The 16,636-nt window shown below is 38.6% G+C and overlaps 1 protein-coding gene across 1 annotated transcript in view; it reads left to right on the plus strand.

Annotated features, from left to right (window-relative positions):
• Positions 1-16,636, plus strand: part of SPECC1L (sperm antigen with calponin homology and coiled-coil domains 1-like) — a 141,569-nt gene that overhangs the window by 90,929 nt on the left and 34,004 nt on the right. The window contains exons 11-13 of the mRNA XM_004680914.2: positions 7,783-7,866; positions 9,797-9,953; positions 10,263-10,365. Of these exons, the coding sequence (XP_004680971.1) occupies positions 7,783-7,866; positions 9,797-9,953; positions 10,263-10,365 (344 nt within the window). The remainder of the gene's footprint in view (positions 1-7,782; positions 7,867-9,796; positions 9,954-10,262; positions 10,366-16,636) is intronic.

Here is a 16,636-nt window from a genome sequence, read left to right on the forward strand (position 1 = left end):
TCTATTCTTAACCCTACAACTACCATAATCTTGAAAAATAGAGATTGGTACCTATCATTCTGCATAGAACCATCTACTAACTCCCTGTTTCTTTCAGGAGAAAAGAAGAAAATACTTAGTAACCACAAACCTTGCCAGCCTGTCCTTAGTTGCCTCTCTGACTTCATCATCTTTCTCTCTTGGTCACTCTGCCCAGCTACTTGGACTTGCTACTGTCCCCTGGGCACTCCAGCACACTGCTGACTTAGGAACCTTGCACTCTTCTGCTAGAACACTCTGTCCAGGAGAAAGTGCCACTCCTGTTCTCCCTAAAGTATTCATTCGATCCTCTCCTCAGTGAGGCCCTGAGTGGCATTTTTTAATTCATAAACCACTCCCTCCTCATATGCCCAGTTTGTGATTTCTCTCCCCTTCAAAAAAGAACTTTAGCCTTAGAACTTATTCCTTCTGATGTGTACTATGTAGCTATCTGTAACTTTTATCATCTTTCTTCTATTATAGATCAGAAGGCCCCTGAGGTCAGGGTTTGCATTCTTTTTTGTTCACTGAGGCATCTTCGGCTCCCATGGTAGCATGGGGCTCCTGATAAAATCATGGATAAAATACAAGTTAAAGCATATGAAATTGCTAAACTCAAGTTTGAGCCCATAGTAAATTCTCACTGCTAGATTTTATGTATGAGTTTTTAATTGTCTATGTGCAACCATGGTCTTCAGGATTTTGCTTAGCTGCCAACAGGTGACTGAGAGTAGGCGGCCATACAAATGGTGTTCTGAACATCTATAAAGCTTTGCATTGAGGGCAAAAATGGGAGGTTCAGGAGCTCCCTACTTTGCTGCCTGTTATGTGGGCCCAGTTGTATCAGTCAAGTTGTATCAGTACAAGTCTTTTGACTTGTACTTAGAGCCAAGTGTGGTTGGAACTAGAAACCAGGGCATCACAGACTTTGGGAATATTTAGCCCTGGACCTTTGACAGCCCTGTGAAAGAGACTCTTCTCTGGAGAGCTTTGAGGTGATCCTGGGACACCAGAGGATGCTGAGTCTTCAGACTTCTGTTCATCACTGAGGATGGGGATGTTCCAGTGAGCATGAACTTCTGCCTTCCAGGTTCATCTTGATCACCTCACAGCAAGGCAAGGTTTACCAGGAAAAATCATTAGCAGTGTGTTTTGCAAACTTTCCTGTTGATAAAATTTATCTGAGTCCCTGGTAAAGTACAGATTTCTGAGCCTCAGAGCCTATGATCTGGACTCACCACAAAAGGGAACTTGGAAACATCATTTTCATAAGCACCCCAAGTGATTCTTAGGAAAGGACAAATTTGTGAAATTGGATAAAGATTACCATTTGTTTTTTCTATTACTCTTGGCTTTTGTGGATGGGAGTACCAGTCTGGAAAGTCTGTGGGCTAAGGTTTTTGAAGTCATGTGTTAAGTCTCCAGAGCTGATACTTTTTCCTGATTAGGTTGAGGTTATGTGCTATTTGGAAGGATACCACAAAGGTGATAGGCCCTTCAAAGTGCATCATATACGGGGTGCAAGATGTTGATGTGTCTTCTTACTGGTGATGTTAACTTCAATCACTTGGTTAAGTTGGCGTTCTGCTAGTAATTAATAAATGCTCTATTCCTGTTTAAACTTTCTAATTGCTTTATACTTGCAGTGATTATTACTGCAGTAGTATTGTGACTTTCTCATTTCCTCATTCCGTCTGTAAGAAATTATATGCATTACTATACTTGCTGTTAGAGCACTTATTTATATTAGTTTAAGCCTTACAGATATTTAGTTTATTCTTTGAGTCTTGATCTTCTAATGGTATTTATTTCGTTGTTTAAGTTATTTGACTATGGCCATTGGGAGTTCTTACATTGACTCCTTGTTCTTTTGTTCCTACTTCCCAGTATCCCCTCACATCATACCTTACTTTAGGGCCCCAAGGGATGCTCAAGAATTATTTTTTTCCTGCACCAGTTCTGGAATCAACCACTTCTCCAAAGAACCTTCATTGTATTTTTCCCTTTAGAGCATATTACTTTAAAAAATCATATTTACTAATATGCTATTGCTACTGTGATTTTACTGCTTCTGTTCCTTCTCTGAATAGAGCTGGAAAAACCGTATGTCTGTGTACCTCCCTGTGCAATCATACATGTAACTGTTTTTGTCTATCCCAAACCATGCCTCTGATTCTGAGTTAGCACCAAAGGGTATTTTCTAGCTTTTTCCCTTTCCTAATCTGTAACTTCTTTGTCTAGACAGTGAGAAACTTGATTCTCATTATCTATAACAGATTTACTTTCGTTGTTGTTGATCTCTATTAAACATACACAGTAGTTTCAAAAATTGCTACACCACACCCCAGTGGGGAGTAAATTTACTGACTGTATACTACAGTGTATGTGTATGATTCTTTTAAAAAAAAAACTTATTTATTCATACAGTACAAGGGTACAGGCCAGAGGTGTAGGAGTGGTGAGAGGTTTTACCAGAGACAGAGGGGGGAGCAGAACAGGCAGATGGATGAAGTACACTGCTGAGGGGAGCAGCAGACGGGTCAGGAGAGGTCCGCTGTGCCATGTGGGTCACCTCCCGGCAGGCGGGGATCAAAGCGGCTGAGGCTAGCTTCACAGTGTTGTGCTTTAACCCGTTGCATCACCAGGGAGGGCCCTGTGTATGACTCTTTTGTAGTTAGCCTTCGCATAGCCAGTCAGAATACCTGTCCCTGGAGTCACTTAGGCCAGCTCCTTTTTATCACTGCTCCCTTCAATGTGGTTATGTCATGTTTTTATAGTACTTAGATTAATTTTTTGCATGGTCATAATTTCACACAGGCCCTCATCCCAATTGTAGTTGATTTTTAAATGAACACAGAGTACAGTAAAATTCATAATCTGTTCTGTGCCTTGTAGGATGTTTAGCAGCATACCATCCTTGGTCTCTACACACGAGATAGGAAGCATCCTCTAAGTAACTGTGATATCCCCTCCTCCGTTGTGACAACCCCAAATGCCTCCAGACATTGTCATATGTACTCTAGGGGGATGGGGGGTGGTTAGGATTTCTCCCAGTTGAGCGAATTGTGGTCTTCACAGTTTAATTTGATTTCAGCAGAGAAGTGGAAACTATAAAAGAAATCATAGTTGTTTTAAATGCCTTGTTAGAATGTTCCAACATCTGTGCCATATCTGAGTCTGGCTTACTGATTACTTGGTGTCTTGATCAACTCGGCTGGATTCACTGGGGTTTTTCTTCAGCTTTTTGTATATTTCACTATTTTGGTTGAGCGCTGGACATCATGATATGTAGATTGCACAGTAATTTGATTTGGCCTTAACATCACCTTCTTTCTGCTATGGTTTATTGTGAGAGTTAATCTACTCAAGAGATAGGTGGGTTTGAATGTTGTTGTTGTTCAGACTGCTCTCAGGGCAGAGCATGCTCCAGTTACTCTACTGACACTTTGTGTTTAAAGCAGGGCTTCTGTTCAGTGGATTTTTCTCAATGTCTCCTCCGGAAGTCTAACTCCTCCGGAAGGCTGTCCTTTGCATTGGGTTTTAGGGAAGATCTTTCTCCGTCGTTTATAACTGTCGGCTGACATTTCCTATTTGTTCATTTTTTGAGAAAATAGTTTTCTTTACAACATTGAACATATTTGTAACAGCTGCTTAAAATATTTTTCTGCTAATTCCAACATATAACTAACTCGTTTTTCAAATAGATTTCCATTTCTCTTGGTTATTTCCCCCCTTTTTTAATCTCTATTTTTTGTATTGTCTAATAATTTCAAGTTGTATCTTAGGCATTGTGAATCACACACTTGGAGATTCTGGATTCTTCCATGTTCCTCTACAGAAGATAGGTTTTTGTTTCAGCAGTCAGTAAACTTGGTGCACCCCAAACCCAAACCTCTCTGCTGCAGTTGAAAATATGTGTCAGTTATTTTGTCCTTAACTCAGCTTCTTGGAATCTAAGTGCTTGCTGGTTTCAGAAGTCATGCAAGATTGGGTGAATTTCTATACAGAATTCACAACTCTGTTCTTTCTGGTTTTCCCCTACCCCCTTGTTTTTTAGCAGCTTTGGTTGTTACAAGATAGTCCACTGGTTCTTCTGGAACACTATGGACTTTTCTGAATTTTAACTGCCCCGTTTGACCTCAGCTGGGCCATACTACCATAACGGGAATTCACCCAAGATTATTTCATTCTTTCAAGTGTAGATTTCTTTCATTTTCTGCTTGTTTTTGGTTTATCTTCAGTGCTTTTAAATAGCTGATTTTGGGGTGTGTTTTTTTTTAAGATGTATTTATTTATGCATACAGAACAGAAAGGTACAGGCCAGAGGTACAGGGGCAATGAGAAGATCCACTGGAGACAGAGTGGGGATCAGAACAAGCAGATCCACTGAAAAACACTGCCGAGAAGAGCAGCAGGCGAGACGGAAGAGGTCTGCCAGGCCACGTGGGTCACCTCCCCGGCCAGGGATTGAACTTGTGCTGAAGCAGCTGCAGCTAGCTTTGTAGTGCTGTGCTTTAACCCATTGTGCCACCAGGGAGGTGCGATTTTCGTGTATTTTTTTTTAAAGTTTAACTTGTTTTCAGTGGGAGTTTTGTTAATCTGAAACTACTCCTCTGCGACCAGACATTAGATATTTAGGCTCTGAGTTTTTAACCCACTATTGCCGATAAATTTTATTTAGGAAATAATAAAGGGACAACTGTCTGTACCTATTTCTTTAATTTCTAAATAAGAAAATGAGTAGCAGGCCTATCTGCTTGTGTTAGTTACAGCTCTCCATCTCCCCTGGTACCTCCCACACGCAAGGTAGCCTGTCAACTCCCAGTATAGTCTAGCTCATCATCCTCTATACTGTACTGCTAACCAGAAAAGGTTGTGACCAGAAAGTTGCTAACCAGAAAAACCTTCCCTAGCTCCCAGCGCCAAGGGTGAGGCTCAACCATTTACCTTGACCTGCATCGCCTGCTCCACTGCCGGCGCCACCTGACCTTCCCATCCTGCCTGTGCAGCCTCACCTGCTCCTCATGTTCCCTCACCCCCGAGTCTCACTGTCCTGTATTTCTCTTGGTGTATGCTGAACACTAAGCCTGAATACTTCTCTGAATACTTCTCTGAGCTTCTTTTACCTTTTAAGAGCTGTAAATTATCCTTCCAGTCTTAATTGAGATGCCATTTCCTGAGGATCCTTTCTGGACCTCTCCTCACCAGCAGGTCACATCCCCTGCTGTGTTCCCAGAGCCCTTTGTACTTGTTCTTGCCTAGCACCTTTCACGCATCATGATTTTTTAAATGTCTACATTCTGCTCTACACTCCAAGTTCACAGGGTAAGTTTACTGACTTCTTTCTTTCTTTTTCTGATCTTTGTACCAAGCTCACTGTGGCACGTAGTGAACACCCAAATTATTTTCGTTTAAGGAATTAATTGATTAATAGATCAAAGACAAGAATAGCTCCATATGACAACAGACCAGAATCTGCTGGTATAAAACACAATCTTTCCTGCCTGTTACTCTCATCTGTAACATACTAATCTTATTTCCTGAGAATAAACTAACAGTTTGACATGAAGATGGAATCCAGCCCCAGTAGTAAATGGACACATGCGCTTTCTGTGACAGGTGCCTCTGGGCAACGTTGAGTCTGACAGTGAAAATACGTCACGAAATGGCAGTAAATGGTATTGTGCCTTTTGAAAATCGTTAGTTGCTTTTCAAAAGAATACCCTAGTAGGGCTTTTAGTACTACTTTGTGCATTTTCATAAAGTAGGTGCTGGTCTCTCCTAGAGATTGTCTGCTAAATTGAGACAGACTTGGCTCCTTAGATATTCAGTAAGAAAAAGACTTAACCAGGTATTGGACAGGAATATCAGCAGTAAGCTTCATGAGCTTTTTCCAGTGTGGGCCTTGGGTGTGCAGTGTAAAAAAGAAAGAAAGAAGGCAACTTGACATCTCTTTCCACTTCAGGAATGACAAAAACTTGTGCCTTAGCTTTCATGCTTTTTTCCAATCCATTTGTCTTTATAACCTTTGTTTTCACTTTCTTCTTTTGCTGTGTTCTTTGAAAGACTAAGATTTTAGGGAAATGAGCACAGTTTCATAATTGTAGAATGGAAAATTTGATTAAATTAAAATGCTGATTTCTGTTTCCTACTATTTCCGTGTTCTGCTAATTTTGTTTTGTCTATCAGACTTTGTGCATAATATGCTCTTCCTGTGAGGATGAATGCCAACTGCGACAGGGTTCAGAATTTTGATTAATGCTTGCTTATAGGGACTTTGTACAGAGGTGATGTTTGTTCAAGATAAGAAAGATACAGTGACTTTAAATTATATAAGTCCTATCTTCATTAAGAAAGTACATTCTGTCCTTCCCACTTTTCCTCTCCAAAGTAGTATATAATTACAGCCAAGTGTTCCTCAATGCCTAGATAATAAATTTTGGAATAAAAAATGTGCCATCCGTGGGGGAAAAAAATGCCCATATGCCATTATTTTGGACTTAATGATATTTTGAGGGAATATTTTGTCAGTTCTTGAAAAGAAGTGGTGAATGACCCATGATAAATCTTGCCTTCCTCTTGTTAAAATGTATTTTCTCTAGGGACATCCTTAGACAGAGAAATTAACAGTTTTCGTTAAGAATAGAGGTGGTATTTTCCCAAATACTAATCATATATTCTTAAGGTAACACCCTCCAACCAAACAGAACACAAGCAGCAGGGTCTTCATTTGGGGGCTTCCACTGTGGGGGAGCAGGTCACCAGTCATAGGGAAGCGAAGTTGAAGCTAGACTGAAGTACGAAGTCCTTAAAGTTAGTCAGGTGAAGGAGGAAGTGGGGGAGGGGCCTAGGAGGCCTTATGCCATTGTTCGAGGAACTCAAGACACTCCCCAGACTGCTTTGTTCAGAAGGCAAGGGTGGAGTAGAACCAGGCAAGGCAAACACAAATGCTGGAGGTAGCATCTGTGTCCTTCCCTCCGTGTTCAAAGTGTGATGCTTCCTTGCTGTCTCCAGACTAAAGTCCACATACCAAGTAAGCAAGGCCTTTATTAGTCAGCCACAGCCTTCCCGCTAGCCCCCTTTCTTGCTGCCCTCTGTTTTCCATATAGCCCTATGTTTAGCCACACTAGGATTTTATTATTCTCTAGCTTGACTATCCTTATGCCTTTGCTGTGACTATTGTCTTGTCTATGACATTAATCCCCACCCCTGTCCTCTACTAGTAAAATCCAGCTCAATGCCATTGTATTGTCAAAGTATTTCCCACTGCCTGAAAATCAAAGTGAATGGCTTCTCCTTCTGATTTGATAACATTTTGCCATTCTTTATTCTGATTATCTCATCCTGACTTGTCTGTGGTTGTATTTATGTATGGCCTCCCCACGAAATACAAACACATAAGGGCAAGGCTTTTATTTAGATTGTACTTGGAGACCTATGTGCAATAGAGTTGGGAGTCTGGTAATGTCATTGAATCTTGGTTGAATTGCACTGAAGAGGTAAGAAGTATTCTCTGATACAGAAATATTTTATTCACCTGTGTTGAATTTCTCAGCCCTAGGAACCACTGAATGAAAGGCTTTACTGTGTTCCTTGTTTGTGGAAGTTTTCTTACATAAATGGAATGTATGGGGAATTGTTGAAATGTCCAGGATTACGAGGCTAGTGTTGAAAGGTGAAGAACTCACCTTCCTTCACTCCACCTTTGTTACTTCTAAATTCAGTGTCATATTTCTTTACTGTGAACTTTACTTTCTTGTGCAGAGCATCTATTGAGAACATCTTCAACCAGCCGACCTGCTTCTCTGCCGAGAGTCCCTGCCATGGAAAGTGCCAAGGCCATCTCAGGTAATGGCTCTCATCTGAAATTTCCAGTGAAAAGTATGGAATGCTTTCTATTTAGGCTTACTTAACTCTGCTTGCCTCTTTAGTTCTTGGGTTAAGTATTTTTCACTGGGAATTTCCCCTCTTTTATCTTACAGGTTCTATAGAACTCACATTTCATGGCTGGCATTAAAACAGCAATAAAACTGAGTCAGTTCCATTCATTTAACAAGTACTTATTTAGTGCCTATCCTAGGTTAAATGATATGCTAAAAATACAGCTTCAAGAAAGCTTGATATAATTATGAAAGATTAAACTATCCCAAACTATGACTGTTTTTGAAGTTATTTCAGAGCAGGTTAAGAATTCTCTGGAAGCTAGTTTTTTTCCAGTTTGATAAAGTCACCTGATAGTGAATTTGGTGAGCATACTATGTATTAGAACTAAACCTTTAGTTCATCAGTTGCTCACAGTATTTTCCTTTTGCAGCTTTTACTTACTTTGAATAGCTGAACAATCAACACTGGTGAAGGAGAGATTCTGCTAAGTATCCCTCAGATAGTTGACATCCCACTTGTATTTCGATTTAAGTGAGCACAGTTCTGTGTATCATCCCTAGGTCAGGGTGGGAAGTCTAGCCAAAACTACTATTCCAGTACCTTTTCCTATTCTTCCTCAGCCTGTTTCCTCTACTTTTTATAAAGTTCTGGAAAATTTTCTCACTCAACTTCTGAGCACACAACTTAAAAGAAACTGCTGATTTAAGGCACACAGAGATCCAACATTGAAAGGAAAAACAAGAGCACTTATAAAATAATGCTCAGATATATAAACCCATCATCTAAGATCAGATAATCAGTGAAAGCATCTGTTGCCTCTGAATCTTCAAAGACATCATTTTACTAATGCAGAATCAGACCTAAAACCATCAAGAAAAGCTTAGCCAATTCACTGAGGAAAGTTTCAGTATTCAGGTAAAAGGTGACAGACATACAACATTGATTGCATTATAACCACCCCAGTGGTGACTCAGTTGCTGGCTCATACATACCTAGTATATCCTGAAATGAGAAGGAATTTGTCTCAGGAAGAAACTTTGCCTCATCCCACTTCTCACTGCTCAACCCACCATCCTGAGCACCTGCTCATACTCAGCCTGTCCTTGTTAAAAAGCTGCTTTTGTTGTGACTGTTGTTAATGGCTGAAGTGACACTTCTACTTAACATTTCTCAGAATTTTCTGTAACCTAACAAGGTACAGCATCTTACTATGCCAGGCTTTCAAAGCAGGACTTTTCTGGTTGGTGTTACATCCCACTAGTTAACTTTACACCTTTTGGTTTACCATTGATCTCATTGATTTATGCTTTGTAAATTATAATGTGAATCAGAATTAAGTGGCTTCCTTTAATAAAGTAGTTTTTTTCTTTATGTCCATTTTGGGCAAAATTAAGAATTTGTGCTGGCTTGGTTGTCAGGTATTACTTTAACCAGCCTTTTGTTTATAATTGTATTTCTAATTAAGTGAACATTTGTAGAGTACTCTGTGCTACACAGGTGAAGTGAGTAAGACACTTATCTTCAGGGTCTTTGAGGTTTAGTGTATAGCGTGGCTGTTCTACCTTTTTTTTTTTTTAAGATTTATTTATTAATGCATACAGAACTGGGGTACAGGCCAGAGATGCAGAGGGGGTGAGAGGCTTCACCAGAGACAGAGTGGGGAACAGAACAGACAGATCCACGAAGTACACTGCTAAGGGGAGCAGTAGGCAAGACAGGAGAGGTCTGGTTTGCTGCACCATGTGGGGCACCTCCAGGGCTGGGGATCTAAGTCACACTGAAGCGGCACCAGTATTTTGTACTGTTTTTGGTATATGATAGTTTTATACTGTTTTAGTAAAATATCTAAACTGTTCTTGCTATAAAATGCATAATGACTCTTTCTCACAATCAGTGTCTCGACGAAGTAGTGAAGAGATGAAACGAGACATCTCTGCACCAGAGGGAGCGTCGCCAGCTTCTCTTATGGCTATGGGGTCCACATCACCACAATTGTCCCTCTCCTCCTCTCCCACAGCGTCTGTGACTCCCACCACTCGAAGCCGCATAAGGTAGAGAACAGTAAATATGAATAACATACAAGGAAACAAACAAACAAAAAATCAGTGCTCAAATGTTATTATTTTACAACCTGAATATTTGTTCTCAGAAGGTCAGGAAGATAGGTAAGAAATGTTTATATTAACTATGACAACTTTGAGATGCCATTAGTACCAAGAGTGCTATCGTGTGTGCATTTATGTTGTTCAAGAATGTAAACCAAAACTGCTCTTCCTCCTCTTTGGTCTTTGTTTTATAATGGTATTCGAAGAAAAAATATTTCAACTATAGGTTTCTTTTTTTTTTTTTTAACCTGTCAGAGAAGAAAGGAAGGACCCTCTCTCCGCATTGGCAAGAGAATATGGAGGATCTAAAAGGAATGCCTTGCTGAAGTGGTGTCAGAAGAAAACAGAAGGCTATCAGGTAATCGTATGGTTTTTCATTTCCTATATGAGCAATTGCCAACCCAAATGTTGGACTTAATAGCTCACTGATTCTCACATTAGAAATGATGAGTCCTATATTAAACTTAAGGAACACATAAAAAGTCTACTCAAAACTAGGTTGATTGTCACTTCAATGAAAGAAGTTTACCTTTCATAGTAACTGATCTCACCAATACTTCTATTCAGCTATTAGAATACTTGCTTATTTAAATCCTCGTTAGATGCTTTTGTTGAGGTCTGATATGGGCTAAGGATGGAAATATACTTATTTTATTTTAATTATTACACTTAAAGTTTGCTTTTGGCTACGTTGTTTTTCGTAGTATTCTCCTGTCCCATTGTATTGTCTTTGTGCCCCTATTTCACAACTGGGCTGTTTTAATAGTCTGCCCTTCCCCCACATCTGTTCATGATTCTCTTTTTTCCTTTTAGGTTTTAGGTGATGTTAAATAGATATGGCATTTGGAAGGGCTGTTCTAATTTTACATATGATAGAAATCTCTAAAATGTAGCCATTTTTCTGCTAGAAAGTGTAACTTACTTCCTAGTGCCCTCACATATGATTTCGGTTACAGGCACCCTTCCCAGCTTGTTGCCAGTGTTCTTTGATGCCTTTTCATATTTTGGTACAACTATATAGAAGTACAGTACAGGAAACTATTTAAATTTTCTTAGTCTCACCATATTAGCCCTCATCTCACCAAATGACATCAAAGAACTAAAACACACTTTCCAACAATTTTTATGTAAAAGAGTTAATAAGTAGTGGAGGAACATCTTAAGAAGATTGTCACAAATAAATTCATTTTAGGGCAAATTGGAACATGACTTTAATCAGTGACCTTCAGTTCATTTTGGATTGAAGGCCAAGTGTATTGCAATGGACTTTCAGAAAATCATAAAAGTCAACAAGGACTTAATTATCTACATATCTTCCATTAGATAAGTGAGGTGATAGTATTGGCAAGGATATTAGAAATTAGAGAACTTAGAACCCTGTGCACTATTGGTGGGAATATAAAATGGGTAGGGAAAAGCATGGTGGTTCATTAAAATTTAAACATAGGATTACCATATGATCCAGCATTTCCACTTATCATATATATATATAACTACCAAAAATAGTTGGAAACATGAACTTAATCCAATATTGTATACCCATGTTAACAGTAGCACAGTTTGCAATAGCCAACAGGTGGGAGCCACCCAGGTGTCCATCAACAAATGAGTGAACAAAATGTGCTATACACATACGGTAGAATATTACACAGTTTTGAAAGGGAAAGACATTAACATATTCTACAATGTGGATGAACCTTAAAGACCTGCTAAGTGAACCAGCTATATGATTTCACTTACATGAGATACCTAGGGTAGAGAGGTTCATAGAGACAGAGAGTAAAATGGTGGTCTCCAAGGGCTGGGGGCAAGGGCTAGCGGAATTATTGTTTAAAAGAACACAGGGTTTCAGTTACACAGCATGAAAAATGTTCTGGAAATGGATGTTTCTGATGATTGCACAGTGTACTTAATGGTGCCCCTGAATTATACATTTACATATGGTTAAGGTGGTTAATTTTGTTAAGTATATTTTATCATAGTGAAAAAAAACTACTTAGCCTAAATAGATTACTGCAATACAACCAGATAGAAAATTGACAAGCCATATATGAACTATATCCTCTCTATATGAGTTATATGCTAATTTGACCTATAAGACATCTGTAGAATACTCTCTGACAAAAATGAAGTATACATTCTTTTCAAGTGCACATAGAACATCACAGAATAGGCTCTAAGTTGATTCATAAAATGTAATTCTGAAAGACCAAAATTACATAAAGTATCTTTTCTGATCGTAATGGAATGAAATTAGAAATTAATAACATAATAAAAATTCTTCACATACCAAAACTTTTGGGAGGCATTAAAAGCATACATCAAAAGGAAATTTATAGCTGTAGATACCTATCTTTAAAAAGAGAAAAATCTCCATGGCACACAGGTGATTGAGTGCTGCGAAGCCCAAGGAGATTACAACTAAGATGGAAAAATGCACAAAATGATGTAAAAATAAACTATAAAAAAGAGAGAAAATCTCAAATCAATAACCTAACTTTATACCTTACAAAAGTAGAGAAAGAAGAGCTAATTATACCTAAAGAACTTAAGTGAAGAAGTAATAAATGTTAGAACAGAGGTAACGTAAATAGAAATAATAGAGAAGATTAGTGAAAACAAAAGTTGGTTCTTCAAAAAAAAATAGAAAAATTGATAAACTTTAGATAAATTGATGTGGGGGGATGGGAGAGGGTTAACATTACTCAAATCAGGAATAATAGACCTTACAGAAATAAAAAAGGATTAAAAGGAAATGCTGTGAACAATTATATGGTGCCAAGTTGGGTAACCTAGACAAAATGGAAAAATTCCTAGAAATACACAAAATATCAAAAGTTTCTCAAAACAGAAAAAATCTGAATGACTTATAACACCAAATACCTAAAGAGCTTAAGGCCCAGGACCAGACAACTTCACTGGTGAATTCTGTCAAATATTGATAATTAATGCCAGTCTTCAACACTTCCAAAAATAGAAGAGACACTTCTTGACTCATTTAGTGAGACTAGTATTGCCCTAAGAACAATGCTAGGAAAAGATACCACAAGAAAACTACAGACCAGTCCTCAAAAGAATACTGGAAAATGGAATCCCACAGCAAATAAGAACTAAATGCCATGACTGATGAGATTTTTCCCAGTAATGCAGTGTTGGTTCAGAATACAAAATTTAATGTGATACACCAGATGAATAGAATAAAAAGAAAATAGACAATTATGTCAAATACAGAAAGCCTCTTTGACAGAATTCAGTGTCCAGTCATAAAAACACTGAACTGACTAGGAGTAGAGGGAATTTTATACAGGACCTGTATAAAAAATTAGATGCCAGGCCTTTCCTGGTCGAGTAGTGGGTTAATGTGCAGCACTAAATAGCTAAAGCCACTTCAGCATGAGTTTGATCCCCGCCTGTCCCAGAGGTGACCATATGGCATAGCAGATCTCTTCTGACTGCTCCCCTCAGCAGTATACTATGTCAGTCTGCCTGTTCTGCTCCCCATTCTGTCTCTGGTGAATCCTTTCACCTCTGGCTTGTACCCCAGCTCTGTATGCATAAATAAATCCCCCCACCACTGCCCCACTGCCGCTAAGGTCAGGAAGAAAGTATGTCCATTCTCAACAGCTTGATTCAGTGCTTTACTGGTACTTATAAGTAGGGCAGTTAAGCAAGAGGAAAAAAAAAAAAAAGGCATTGAGAGAAAGAATAAAACCATGTCTCTGTTTGCCAGTGACAAGATTTATAAGTAGAAAACCTTAAACTTTTCACATAAAACTTAAAGCTGATAAATTCAGCAAAGTTGGAGAACATAAGCACACTATACAGAAATTACTCGAATTTCTGTATCCTAGCTATAAAAAATTTGAAAATGATATTGAGGCACTTCCATTTATAATATTGCCCAAAAGGAAAAAATACTTAGAAATAAAGTTAAGCAAGGGGGAGTATGATTTGTACACTGCAAACTACAAAAGTATTGCTGAAAGAAATTAAAGAAAATCCAAATAAATGGAAAGACATCCCTTGTTCATGGATTGGAAGTTTTGATACATGCTACAATATGTGTGAACCTTGAAAATACTACATTAAGTCCAAGAAATCATTCATAAAATTCTAGCCTAAAAGGCATCTAATCCAGACCCAAAAGCAGAATTAAACTGGTATTCTCATTCAGCAAAGCTAAATGACAGGAACATCACAATGGAGGCTATAATTTTGGTTTAAGGCTAAAATTTCCAACTGATTACTGCACAAACTACTTTTTTCATTAAAGCATTTTTTATTGAAATGTATTTCACATTCACCTGTAATGTTTACAGGGTTCTTCCTTATTGTTTATCTTGGATGTTGCATGTTATTAGTTTTAATTTCCTTTTATGACTGAATACTGTTCCTTTATAAGGATATAACTCATTTTGTTGTTCTTTCATCTGCTGATGGACATTTGGGTTCTTTGCTATTATATGTAAAGCTGCTATGTCCCAGCTTTTGCAAGGATGTAAGTGATTTTAGTATCCTCCTGTCCATCTCTTATTTTGCTGCCAAATGATTTGATTTTTATTATTTCTCTTTATGCTGCTTTCCCTTTTAGTTTAGTTCAAGGTCCTTGGCATGGAGAATAAGACAACTTATGACTGATCTGACCCCTGTAGCCTTATTGTCTTACTCTGTGAACTCCCCCATCTTACCTTGGCCTGGAGGACCTCCATCCTTCCATTTCAGTGCTTTTCCATCTGGAGAGTGTCTGCTCTGTCAGCTTTTAAGTCAGCATCTATGCCAAACTGTTTTTGCCTCTGCTCTACCACTGCAAGGGTTCATCTCTCACGTGTCTGTCCCTCCCTTCCAGCCCCTCCTAAGGGCCCATGGAGCTCTTGTAGGAGTGTTCCTTGACCTGGACACAATCCAGGATGGGCTGCTTTCTGTATTTCATGGCATATTCTTTGCATCTATAATTTTCTCTGTGGTCCAAAACCCCATAGGATACATCACAAGAGTTGGTTTGCTTGTCTGTCTTCCTTTGTAGACTCTGAGCTACCCAGATAACCCTGTCTTTGTTTCCCCAACAACTAACATATAAAGCTGAGTACTTAATAGACCAGTTGTCTGAACCTCTATATTGAACTCAATGGAATAAAATGGATGTTCATTTTCACAACAATTGTTCTTTAACTTTTATGTGAAAACCTGTAGGCTATAGAAAAAGTGCAGATCTCTGAAGATTTTTGATTTGAGATTTTATGGTAAGACTCTTATTGTCAGCATTTTTTATAAGCACTGCACTGATCCATAGACCACATTGAGAATCACGCAGAATAGCTTGAACAACTAAGATAATTCAAACATTAAATCAATGACTTAGGCCCTCCCTGGTAGGGCAATGGGTTAGGTTGCAGCACTGCAAGCTATCCTCAGCTGCTTCAGTATGAGTTCAATCCCTAGCCCTAGAGGTGATTCACATGGCACGGCAGACCTTTCCTGACCCGCCCGCTGCTCTCCTCAGCAGTATACTTCATTGATCTTCCTGTTTTGCTCCCTGCTCTGTCTCTGGTGAAGCCTCTCACTGCCCCTGCCTCTCTGGCCTGTACCCCAGTCTGTATGCATAAATAAATAAATCTTTAAAAAAAAAAAATCAGTTACTTAACTAATGTCTCTTGATTCCTTCCCAATTAAATTCTCTGATTTAAAGGGTTTTGTTTTGTGGGTGTGATTGGTTTTTTTGGGGGGGTGAGGATTGGTTCAAAATGCATATGAATCAGTTTTTTAAGAACTTCATTTACTAATTTTTGGTTTTTATTTACTAGATCCTTAGAATGCAGGAAGAAATAGAACATAAAATAGAAGAATTAACCATGACAATAAACCATTTTGCACACTAACAATATTGTGCTACAAACCCAGTTTCTCTCTTCCTTACTTCTATAAACATACGTATTATGGCTTTTCTGTTTGCTTGTTTGTTGTTTGTTACCTATGAGACAGATCTAGTTTTGATGTTTAAAAATAGATAGGAGGCTGATTCTTTTATTCATGGTCTGTGACTTTAAATTGGACAGTGTGAAATGCATGATCTTTTTAAATGGAAAGATATTACCTGATACAGATCTTAATTTGTCAAGACCATATACGAAGTGCCAGAGGTCTTTCCTTATCTAGCTGTAAATCCAGAAGAGCATACCCATCCTTTAGGGCCAGCAGTTGGGGTCCAGTCCTTTGGTCTCTGACTCTTCACAGTCTGTAGGAAGGGCAGGTCGTGACACTTGACTAGCCCTCTAAAGCAGGAGCCGTTAAGTGACACTTAGCACGTACAGCTTGCACAGACCCAGATGCATCATTAATACTTGGACCATGCATGCTTTATGTCATAGGAACCATCTAATCAATGGAGATAGATTTCCTAATACACATATCATCTTCCTTTAACTCTCTTGCCAGTCATCCTTTAAAAAATTGTACTAATCACATAATTTCATTAACTGTCCATTACAAAACAAGCCCTTGTGATTTTGCCTTTTAGGTAATGAGTAAATTTTTCTCTTTAATTGTGCCCTGCCACTTATTCTCCACTGAAGTTTTGGAAGAGTAGCACATTAATGTAGAAAGGCCTTGACATTCTGATTACTGTCACATTT

The sequence above is a fragment of the Condylura cristata genome, unplaced genomic scaffold, assembly GCF_000260355.1.
Source record: "Condylura cristata isolate star-nosed mole 26May11 unplaced genomic scaffold, ConCri1.0 scaffold00011, whole genome shotgun sequence".
Classification (NCBI taxonomy): domain Eukaryota; kingdom Metazoa; phylum Chordata; class Mammalia; order Eulipotyphla; family Talpidae; genus Condylura; species Condylura cristata.